The following is a 10,632-nucleotide window of genomic DNA, read 5'->3' as shown; positions in this document are numbered from 1 at the left end:
CGGCTGGGCTGACAGCGACGCCACACCGCGCCAGGGGAGCGGGCGCGCGTTCGGGGCGGGGGGCGGGCGACTCTGCCGCGCCGAGTGCGCCTCTCGGACGCCCGGGCGAGCGCGGGGGTGGACGCTCCCGCCCGTCCTCTGCCTCGGGCCGCGGGTCGCAGCTGCCCGGGCGGGTTCTGGGAGGACTGCGGGTGGCGGACGAGGAGAGACCCGTCTGCCTGCGAACTAGGGGAGTGGGGGCTGTACAAATCACACGCTGATGACCGCGCACTTGTCCCTCGGGTCGCCAGCCCTGTCGCTATTAGGCGAGTCATACTAGGGAGACCGCCGTGAGGGACAGGAGGCCGGACTGAGAGCCGACAGCTGAGGGCTACTCTTCCTGAGCCTGGGGAACTCTAGCCCGTCGCCCCCTGCACTTAACACCTTCCTCCCTTGGGGCAGGAAACAGTAGCTAGAGACCCCATCGCGTTGAGGTTGGACGAGCTTGGAGCCAGGCTGCCAGTCTGAATCCCGACTCTACCACTTATCAGTTGTGTGACTTTGGGCAAATCTCTTAACTTGCCGGAGTCTCAGTTCTCCATCTGTAAAATGAGAATAATGATGGGCTTTACCTCTATAGATTAGTATGTAGATCAAGTGTGATCTCATACACAAAGCATTTAACACAGGAGCTGGCACACAGTAAGCCCTGAATAAACGCTACTTATTGAGGTTTTTTTTTAACTCTCTCCTTTGCGGTGCACATCACTCTAACCTGGGCTCAGCTATCAGTGCTTGGACGGTCCTCTCTCATAGCCCCGGACTTGATATCCTCCTGTCCATTTCCCCCTCCCAGCTCTGGGTAGAGTAAAGCAATCTCAACCTTGGGTAGAGAAAGCCAGAGAACCATAAGGACCTCTGGTGTCAGGTCAGTGAGGGGAGAGTGTGAGCTGGGAAGGGGCCTCTCTGGAGAAAAGAAAGAAGCTGGAGGGTCATCCTTTCGCAGCGGCCGGAGGCCTCGGAGATGCATAGCCCTCCCTGGTGGGCTGGACAAAAGAGGGTGAAGGAGGAGCAGTGGAGCAGCACGAGCTGGGCCTCAAATAATGTGACAAATATTTTGATGGAAGCAGACACATTTCAGTTTATGCAACCTAAACACTTTACTGCACTTGAGGAAGAGGACTGCCTCACACAACCTGATGGGAAGAAGAGTTGGGGGGCTGCTGAGGAGGCTGGGAGGGAGGAGGAGCTGAGGGGCTGGGTGAGATCAACCCCTCCTCTTGGAGGCTGGAAAGGGGGGCCACCACCCAGGGACTGGCTGTTTGTACTGATCAAAATGGAGAAATAACGTGAGGGTGTCCACTTTCTTAGGGCCCCCATTTCTCCCTTGTCTAAAAGCAGGGATAAGGGGAGTGATCAGAGGAAGATGGAGGAGCTCCCCTGCCCCGGGAAAAAGCGGCCTGGCCTGGAGCTCGGTGAGGAAGGGGCAGAGGTCAGGAGTTATGGGTAGAAAATCCTACCCCTCTTGGAGGAAGGTGGGTCCAGGGAACAGCCAAGAGCCAGAAAACAGGGGACGGCTGCTGTCAGTACCCGGGATCCCGCTGGGCACGCTGCAGGCTCACGATCTCCGGATCTCCCAGACGGGTGGTCTTCGAGGAATGAGTGCGGAATGGCCCCCTCCCCATGCTCCTTTTGCTTTCCCCTCACTTCCCCCCTCATAACCTTCTTCTTGTCCCTTCTTGCTCCCCGATCGGTCCTCCCTTCAATCGCTCTCATTATCCCCTGCAGACCGGGGCGCCCCCATCCTCGCCTTTCCCGCCCCGCTGCGGGCCGTGGCCCCTCGCACCTCCCTCTGTCCCTCTCGGTTTTCCTCGGAACCGACCCTCTCCTCTCCCAATGCCCCTCGGCGCTCTCTAGCTCACCCTGTGGACCTTTCTTCTATTCGCTCTTTGGTCCCTACTGTCCCCTTCCCCATGGAAGCCTCTCCTGTCTCTCAGACTCTAGCCCCCTCCCCGTTTCCGAGTTTCGGTCTCTCCTCCGTCAGTCTCCCCATTCCCCTCCTGGCTCTGGCTCTGTCTCCGCGGCCCCGCCCCCCTGGGTGGGCGGAGCTCTACCGCCCGCAGCCCAATTAGGCTCCGGCCCCGCCCTCAGCCCCACCCCTCGCGGACGCCGAGGCCCGCGAAGGGGGTGGGCGGGGCGGGGCGGGGCGGGGCGGAGTGGGCGGTGGCCCGAGCGCCAGCAGGCGGGAGGAGCCAGGCAGGAGGCGGCGGGCGCCGCGCTCAGTCCGGCCGCGCAGCGGGAGGGAGGCGCGAGGCAGGAGCTGGCGGCTGGGCTCCGCAGCGCATCCAGCGCAGCGCGGCGCCCCGGGCCCGGCCCCATGCCCGCAGCCCCGCTGGACCACCCTTGAGCGCGGGCGCCCCGCCCGCGCCCCCTGCCCGCCGGCACCATTGCCCCGACGGCGCGGCCGGGCGGCCCGGCGCTCCCTAGGCTCCGCGCCGGCCGGAAAACGCTGCTGGCTGCCGCCGCGGGCGTGGTGATGCTGCTGGTGCTGGTGGTGCTCATCCCCGTGCTGGTGAGCTCGGGCGGCCCGGACGGCCACTATGAGATGCTGGGCACCTGCCGCATGGTGTGCGACCCCTACCCCGCGCGGGGCCCCGGCGCCGGCGCGCGGCCCGACGGCGGCGATGCTCTGAGCGAGCAGAGCGGCGCGCCCCCGCCCTCCACGCTGGTGCAGGGCCCCCAGGGGAAGCCGGGTCGCACAGGCAAGCCGGGCCCCCCCGGGCCTCCCGGGGACCCGGGTCCTCCGGGCCCTGTGGGGCCACCCGGGGAGAAGGGTGAGCCGGGCAAGACCGGCCCTCCCGGGCTGCCAGGCGCGGGGGGCAGCGGCGCCATCAGTACGGCCACCTACACCACCGTGCCGCGCGTGGCCTTCTACGCCGGCCTCAAGAACCCTCACGAGGGTTACGAAGTGCTCAAGTTCGACGACGTGGTCACCAACCTAGGCAACAACTACGACGCGACTAGCGGCAAGTTTACGTGCAACATTCCCGGCACCTACTTTTTCACCTACCACGTCCTCATGCGCGGCGGCGACGGCACCAGTATGTGGGCGGACCTCTGCAAGAACGGCCAGGTGGGCCCGGCGGGGGCATGGGTCTGGCCTCGGGGCAGGGCACCAGGGAGCCCGGGGCACATGGGTACCGGGTCGGAGTCAGCGGGCGCAGGTGGAGATTCTACAGCAGCCCCCTTAGGCATCACATGCGGGGATGGTCGGGGCCGGCTGGCACCCCGAACTCCTCGGTTCCTGGGCGCCCGCTCCCAGGCAAACGCTGCTGGGCCCCCGCGGCGTGGGAATGCGGGAGATAAATACAATTAATCAGAGAGCAGGGCTTCCGGACGCGCGAACTGGCCCTTGGGGGCTTGGCCCCTGGGAAGCGGCACCTGAGAGCTGGGATTCTGGTTGATACCAGCAGGCGATAAGGGGCAGGCAAAGCTGGGCTCTGGGGAAAGGCAGCCTCGGCGCCCGGGGCGCCCAGGCGCACGGCTTTGCGCGCAACCGAAGGCGAAGCTGTAGATGTTTTGGACACAAAGGCAAGGGGAGCCGGACGCGCAAAGCCTTCGCTGCAGTACATCCCCCGCCCTTGGGCAGCGACCACTGGGCCGATCTGACACCTTTTGCAAAACCCAGGACTGCGCAGCCCCTTCCCAGAGTGTCAGAGCTACCTGTGCAAGAAGACAGCCTCAGGGGGAAAAGTTTTTCCCCCTGAGGCAGGGCAAAGAGGTGGAAACTCCCCCTCCTCTTGGCCTCCCAGCTGCAACTCCTGACTCCTGGGGTGTTAGAGTCACCCATGGGGATCCTCTTCGTTCCCTATCCCCATCCCGGAGACCGGAGCTGGCAGGCGCCAAGCACGCGGTGTCTTTAGTACCGAGACCGCAGTGCACGGTGTTCTCCTTGGAACTGCTGCCCCAGGACTAACCTCGACCTAACCCTGTCCCAGCTCCCTTCCCATTTGATACCCCCTTCCTTCCCAGTGCTCCCAGACCACTGTGGCCTGGGGCCGCTGGGGGTGGTCAGGCGGAGCATTCTTGTGGAAGAAGGGGACCTGTGCAGGTCAGGACTAAAGCCAGGCTGGTGGGAGTTGGGAAGGAATCTCCTGTGGCTGAGACCCAGGAAAGAGCCTGTTGGAACCCCTCCCACTGCAGCACTACCCTGAGGTACACCCTGGCTTTGGGGGTGGGGGACGGCACAGGCATGGGAGTCAGCAAAAAGCATACCAGGTGCTTGTAAGTCATCTCCCTCTTCTCTCTCCCCTGCCTGCTTCTCTCTCTGGTTTCTGCGTCTCCCCTGCCTCTTTCTCCTCTCATTGTCTCTCTTCTCTCTCTGTCTCTTGTTCCTGCCTCTCTCCTGGGTCTGCCAGTCCTTTCTGTCTTTCCCTGGGTTTCTGGCCTCTCTCCTTGGGGTTTAAGGCCCATCTTTATTCCTTTGGTGTCTCTCTCCCACTTGCATCTATCAGGCTTCCCATGTCTCTCCTCTTTGTCCTTGGTTCCTCACTAAAAGAGAGGCCCCTGTATCTTGGGGGCTCATTCTGCAGACAGCCCCACGATTCTCCTTATTAATCACCAGTAAGGGGTACAGCAATGTCACCTTCATCAATGGAATTTCTTCCTTCTCCAAAGAAAGTTTGGGCTGGCACCAAGCTGAGGTTTCAGAGGGTTGGGGGCCCAGCTTGTCTGGATAGGGAGGTAGTCACCAGGCCACCAGTGGCCCCGGACCCTGCACCATCTCAGGAGGTTGTAGCAGGGCCCCAGAGATGAGGCAAGAGGAGGCCCCAAAGATGATGTGTGCTTGGGGAAGGGGCATTTGCTTCAGTCACTGCGGGGTGAAACTGACTCAAAGCCCCTTCTTTCCCCTCCAGCAGGGGCAGGGCATTGGCAGAGCCTGACAAGGAGGTGGGACCACAGGCTCGTAGAAGAAAGGAGGTGGCTTTAACTAGGGGTTTCAAAGACCCAGCATTTTAACAATTCCTCAGACTATCACTCCCCCACAAATAATGGGGCCTATACCCTCCTCCCCCACATCCTTTGTGACTTCTCCTTCCAGATTGTCCAAGAGACTCATTTAATCCGACTAGCCATTCCATATATGAGTTTTGAGCCCCTGCTAGGAGCCAGGTTTGGAGTTTGGTTCCAGAGATTCAATCTCCTTGCCCTCCAGGACCTCATGGTCTGTGCAGGGGAGACAGTAGTAACCACACAATAACACACCCCAGGGATTACTGTGTTAGAGGAGAACTGGGAGCCCACCTGGTACCTCCTGTTCCCAAATGGGTTGGCTGCAGGGAATGATTCAGTGGGGCCTGGCTGAGACCAACCTGGCCAGGGGAGAGGATGGCGAACCTGGATCCCCAATGTGAGGAGACATGGCTAGGGAGAAAATAAAAAGGTCAAGTGTAGGGAGAGGCTGTCTCAGAGGTGGAAGAGGACATTCAAGGGGGCAGAGAAAAAATGACAGAGCTGACCAACGGATGGGAACAGAAGAGAGGAGCTTGCTCCTCCCATGCCTTCAAGACCACAGAGACCAGGCTACCCTGGGCTCTGTGCTTTTCCTTCTTGGCTTCCTGCCTGCAGAGAGGCTTCCAGAATTTCCTCAGAAAGGCAGGGCTGCTTCTGGGCCCTGGCCCTTCCTTGGCCCTTCCCAGCCCGGTGCTGGGACCCCTCTCTGTCCTTGTCCCAGCACCCCTCCTTAGGGGTAGCTTTGAGTCACCACTGCGCAGCCTGATGGCACCAAGCCCTGGTCATTAGGACATGGGGACCTGAGGAGCCTGAGGAAGGGGCTCTAGGTTGGGGGTGGTGCCCTGGGTGGTGTGAGCTCCCTGAAGCTGCCTCTAAAATCCACAGTTCAGATGGGTCAGGGAGGACACGAAATTGATAAACTGGGCTGAGGGGGAGGGGGCTGTGTGGGGATGGGCAGGGCCTATGGGAAGGTGAGTATTACAAATGGGCAGGGGTTTGGACACCAGAGTCTGAGTGAGCGGAGAGGTGGTGGGGTATATAAATTGAGAACTGTGGTATAAGGAACTGACTGGATGTCGGCCTCGCACCTGATGGTGGGAGAGGGGCCCCCAGCAATTCTCTCTGGCCTCTAATGCCTTTCACAGCACAGAGCACAGTGCCTGGCACAGTAGGGACCCAGTAAATGTGTGAAAGCACACGTGTCCCCTGTGGGCCAGGCTGGCTGCCTGTGGGAGCCAAACTCCTGCACATCTGAGACCCCTGCATTGATCTAGGGGCAGGGGCATGTTTCCTGGGTTCTCCCTCACTTCCAGGCCCCCCTTCCAGGCCCCTAGCCTAGGCCCCTAACCACTGCCTCAGTTTCCCTTCCTAGAAGCCCTTGAGGAGGTAATTCTACAGCGCCCCCTCGTGACAAGTCTTAGGCTGTCTTTCCTGCTTCCATGGCAACCTCAATTCCCCAAACTTCCCCTTGGCCCCCAGGAGGAGCTGGATGCCTCCACTGGTCCCAGTCTGGAGCTGAGAATCAGGACCCCTGGGTTCCGTTCCTGGATCCCCCACCCTCTAAGGATGGAAGAGCATAAATTCTCCCTGCCTCCATGGATAATTAGGATAATCACAGCAACAATCATGGTGATGAATAAATAATAAACATAAGCGTAACAGTTCTGATGCCTGTCACATCACCAGGAGATTCCTGATGACAGATGACTGTATTCTAATGGATTTGGCTATTAAGAAGCACACTGTTTTAATGAGTTAAGGCTAAATTAATCTGGGTAATAAAAATAATTGTTATTAGTAGTAATTTATTAGCAAGATAATGAAATGCATGTGTAATAATAAATACTACCAGGATTAGGGCCCAGGGAACAATACAGAAGTTGGCTGCTTGCTTTCAGCTCTTTCCTAGTAGCTCAAAGCCCCATCAAGATTTAAAATTTTTTTCTTCACCATCAAAAGGTTTTTACAAAGGTGGCTGTGGTGAAGCAGGATCTTCTCATCCATTTTCTAAACAGAGAAACAGAGCTCCTTGACTGACTGTGTCTCTCCCCATTTGATTTCCACCCACCTTCAGCTGGACCAAGAGTTTTCCCAGCTAAGTGTCCCAAACAGCTCCTTCCCAGGTTGGGGAAGAAAAAGTTGAGGGAAAAGAAGGGGCGGGAGGGATCTTTAAATGGCAGACTGCATGCAAACATGTTGGGTCCCCCTGTTGCGGCATTACCCTGAGTCAGCAGCTTTGGCCCAGCTGACCTACAGTTGTGCCTCCAGCCCAGGAGGGAGGATGGGCCCCTCCTCTAATTTGGCTTGGTCCAGCCCAGACTCAGCCCTTGGGGGAGCTGCCTTCAGGGAAGGGGCAGGATGGAGGGGAGCTGTTGAGGAGCCTGGCTGAGAGAACCCCACTCAATGCAGCCTCCCCCCAGCATAAGCAGAACCTTGGAGAGGGCTCCTCTCTTCTCATTCTCCACCCAGGATGCCCTGGAGAGGCCCCAGGTCCTATGGCTCAGGCCTCGTGTTACCTCAGCTGTTGGAGAGGAATGCCCAGAGGGAATGTGTCCACCACCACACACCCTCAATATCTTATGATTATAGTTGGAGCCCCTAAAAGCGATAGCAGGCTTCACACCCAAATGCTGGCACTCCCTTGCCCCATCATCCTGCCTGTCCGTCCCCTCCACTCCAAATAAAACTAGGACCAGCAAGGATATAGACCAGACTGAGGATCACAGAGGGATGTATGCCTGGATTCCCTTCTTCCCACTCTGGGGTGAGACAGGAGGAGCCAGAAGTCCTCTTTGTGTGGGGTAATAGTTACAGGTATAGCTTCTGCTCCTTGGAGGCTCAATCTGAGCCTTGGGAGGGGAAATAATTACCAGGCCTTCCATCTCACTGCTCCGGTGTGAAAGAGTCTAGAATGACCTTCAGACAGGGAGTCCAAAGACAGGGTCCTGATACTAAGGTTAAGGTTATTTACTGGCAGCCTGGCATTGGGCCAGGGCCCTGACCTGTGGGGCCAAGGTGCGCCCTTGTGTCCACCTGACATAAGAACAGGTGGATGTGGCTGAAATGTAAGGCATCATTATTACAATTAAAGCAGAGAGGAAGAAATGATGAGAGAAGGAATGGCCCTCCATCCCTTGGGGGTACAGAGAATTCCTCTCTGCAAGGAGGAAGTTCCAGGCTGGGACATCCTGGAGATGTTGTTGGGGTTCTCAGCAGATGAGACAGTAAGACCTAGAGGAGTTAAGAAGGTCGACTCCACCTTGACTCTCAATCCAGACCCAGATTACATGGGCCCTGGAAATCCAGGGCTCCCCTATAACCGCCTCCCAAAACACACAATTATGATGGGGGTGGGGGGGGAGACGACGGGAGAGAAGCAGGCTGGGAGCCCTGATGGGGCTTTTAGGTCACCCCCCATCCTCCTCCCCACCCTCTCACACACACCCCTACTCCCCTACCCCCCCCCCAACCCCGCAGGTGCGGGCCAGCGCCATTGCCCAGGACGCAGACCAGAACTACGACTACGCCAGCAACAGCGTGATCCTGCACCTGGACGCGGGCGACGAGGTCTTCATCAAGCTGGACGGAGGCAAAGCGCATGGCGGCAACAGCAACAAATACAGCACGTTCTCGGGCTTCATCATCTACTCCGATTGAGCTCCCGCCGCCCCTGCATCCCCATCCCCTCAGGGCTCCCTCCCCGGAGGGCAGAGGATGACCCGTCCCCCGCCCACTCCCTCGCTGCCGGCCCTCCCCGGCTATGACGCCCCCGGCCCGCCCTCGCCACCGCCCGGGCCGGCAGCTAGGCCCTCCCGCCGGCTCGCCGCAGAGCCGGGTCCAGCGCCCCCGTCCCGTCCCGGTCCCTGGGAAGCGGTGTTGACCGCCCCACCCCGGCCCGCACTGTATATTTGTACAATAGGACTGTTTATTGCCCACCCTGGCCACCAGCCCGCCCCAGTCTGGGGACAGGTCTCGGCGGGGTCGATGCGCTGCCCCTCCGCCCCGGGGTGGCTCCGCCTGGGAGAGGGGTGGATTGGGGGCTGGATAGCTTCCCAGCACCCCATAAAGACCCGGCCTGGCTGCGCCCCCTCTGACCAAAGCTATAATAAAAACACTTCCACCCCGCTGGCTTTCGGTCTGTGTGCCCTGGAGAGGAGCTGCAGGAGGGGACCATGAACCCGGCCCTCCTCCAGACTGAGAAGGGGTCTGGTGGAAGTTTCCCATGGATCTGGGGGAAGCCAGGTGCCAGGGTCAGAGCTGCTCCAGGAGGAGCTGGGCCAAGGGGCCCAATGCCCACCGCAGCCCAGGAGGGCCTGGGAAGCAGCCCAGTTACATCATCTGCCATGGTGGAGATGTTCTATTTTTTCATCCTTGAAAGTGGCATCAGCGTTCCAAAGGCACAGCAAGGTTTAAAGTGGGAGACCCAGGTTCCCAATCCGGTGCCACTGTGTGTGATCCTGGGCAAGCCACTCCTCTCTGACTCAGTCTGGGTTAGTGGCAGCAACCAAAGGAACAAGCTTTGCACTAAACGCCTAAGCACTTGACCTTGGCCTAAGCACTCCACCTCTGGGCCTCAGTTTACTCATCTATAAAATGTAGGTGTGGAGACCTACCTCACTTGACTGAGGATTAAAGAGGTATAGTGTATGTGCTCAATAAACATAGCTTTTATTATTTATACATCACTCTCAAGTTTGCAAAACGCTTTCAGGGTTGTCACCTCACTCAAGTCTCCCACGAGCCCTGATTTAGTTCTTCTTCCAGGGAGATTAAACAGCTTGCTTAATGTGACACAGTCACTAAGTTCTGTGATTGCCCGAGTCCAAAAAGCCCTTGCTCCTTGGAGATCACACACTAAGTCTCCTTGCCCCTCACTTCCTGTAACTGGGGCCGTGACAGTCGCACAGTTAGGGCATTCCTAAAGAAAAATAGCTAGTATTTAGAGAGCACCCACTCTGTGTCAGACACCATATAGGAACTTTGTAAATATTATCTCATGTATATGTGTGTGGAGTAGGGGTGAATTGGCAAGTGATGCCCTTTAATGTGGATGCTGTTATTTTATCCATTTCAGAAGAGGAAACTGAGGCTCAGAGAAATTAAATCACTTGCCAAGGTCACAAAGCCAGGAAGAGGCAAATGCTAGTGTTTGAACCAAAGACCGTGCTCTTACCCAGGACATCATATTTCATAAAGATTTGGGATCTCCAAAGTAGAACTGAGGAATGATGGCATTGAGGCAGCTCGGCTCCCTCCCTGCTGCTCCCAGTCCTGCCCTGCAGAGGCTTGTTGTATTTACAAGCATCTGCCCTGGGCAGAAGCCAGGGGTGAGCCTCTTGGAGAATCCCAAGGCTCTACATTGAGGCAAGGTCCCATCTGGCTTCCCCTCCCCCAGCCGGCTCAGCTGGAGAGACAGGAAGGAGGGGTGGCCTCTCTCCCAGTCAGGACCCATGTATGGACCCTTGTCATGGCTGGCAGACTTGAATGACTTTCTTTATCCTTCCTTCTCTCCCCTACTTCCCCCCACTGCCAGCTGTGGCCATTTAATAAAATTAGCTTAATACTTGTTCCTTCCCTGTGGGGTCTGGAGATTGAAATCTGCGGGTCCCCACAAACGCAATAAAACCCCTGGCAGGTCTG

At 58.2% G+C, this 10,632-nt stretch overlaps 1 protein-coding gene across 1 annotated transcript; it reads left to right on the top strand.

The window, feature by feature from the left end:
• The first annotated feature begins 2,362 nt into the window (after positions 1–2,362).
• Positions 2,363–8,922, top strand: C1QL1 (complement C1q like 1). The gene is made up of 2 exons (XM_058559423.1): positions 2,363–3,112; positions 8,470–8,922. The coding sequence occupies exons 1-2, from the start codon at positions 2,516–2,518 to the stop codon at positions 8,647–8,649; spliced, it is 777 nt and encodes a 258-aa protein (XP_058415406.1). The 5' UTR covers positions 2,363–2,515; the 3' UTR covers positions 8,650–8,922.
• The last annotated feature ends 1,710 nt before the right edge of the window (positions 8,923–10,632 follow it).

This window comes from Diceros bicornis, chromosome 18, assembly GCF_020826845.1.
Source record: "Diceros bicornis minor isolate mBicDic1 chromosome 18, mDicBic1.mat.cur, whole genome shotgun sequence".
Taxonomy (NCBI): domain Eukaryota; kingdom Metazoa; phylum Chordata; class Mammalia; order Perissodactyla; family Rhinocerotidae; genus Diceros; species Diceros bicornis.
Note: the sequence above shows the minus strand (reverse complement) of the source record. Positions and strands in the feature narration are given on the sequence as shown.

What these genes read in the sequence shown, in the direction of transcription:
- C1QL1 (XM_058559423.1), top strand. Translation starts at nt 2,516, where the DNA reads ATGCTGCTGGTGCTGGTGGTGCTCATCCCCGTGCTGGTGAGCTCGGGC. An exon ending in ACCTCTGCAAGAACGGCCAG is followed by an intron (nt 3,113 to 8,469) that starts GTGGGCCCGGCG and finishes CCAACCCCGCAG; the next exon opens with GTGCGGGCCAGCGCCATTGC.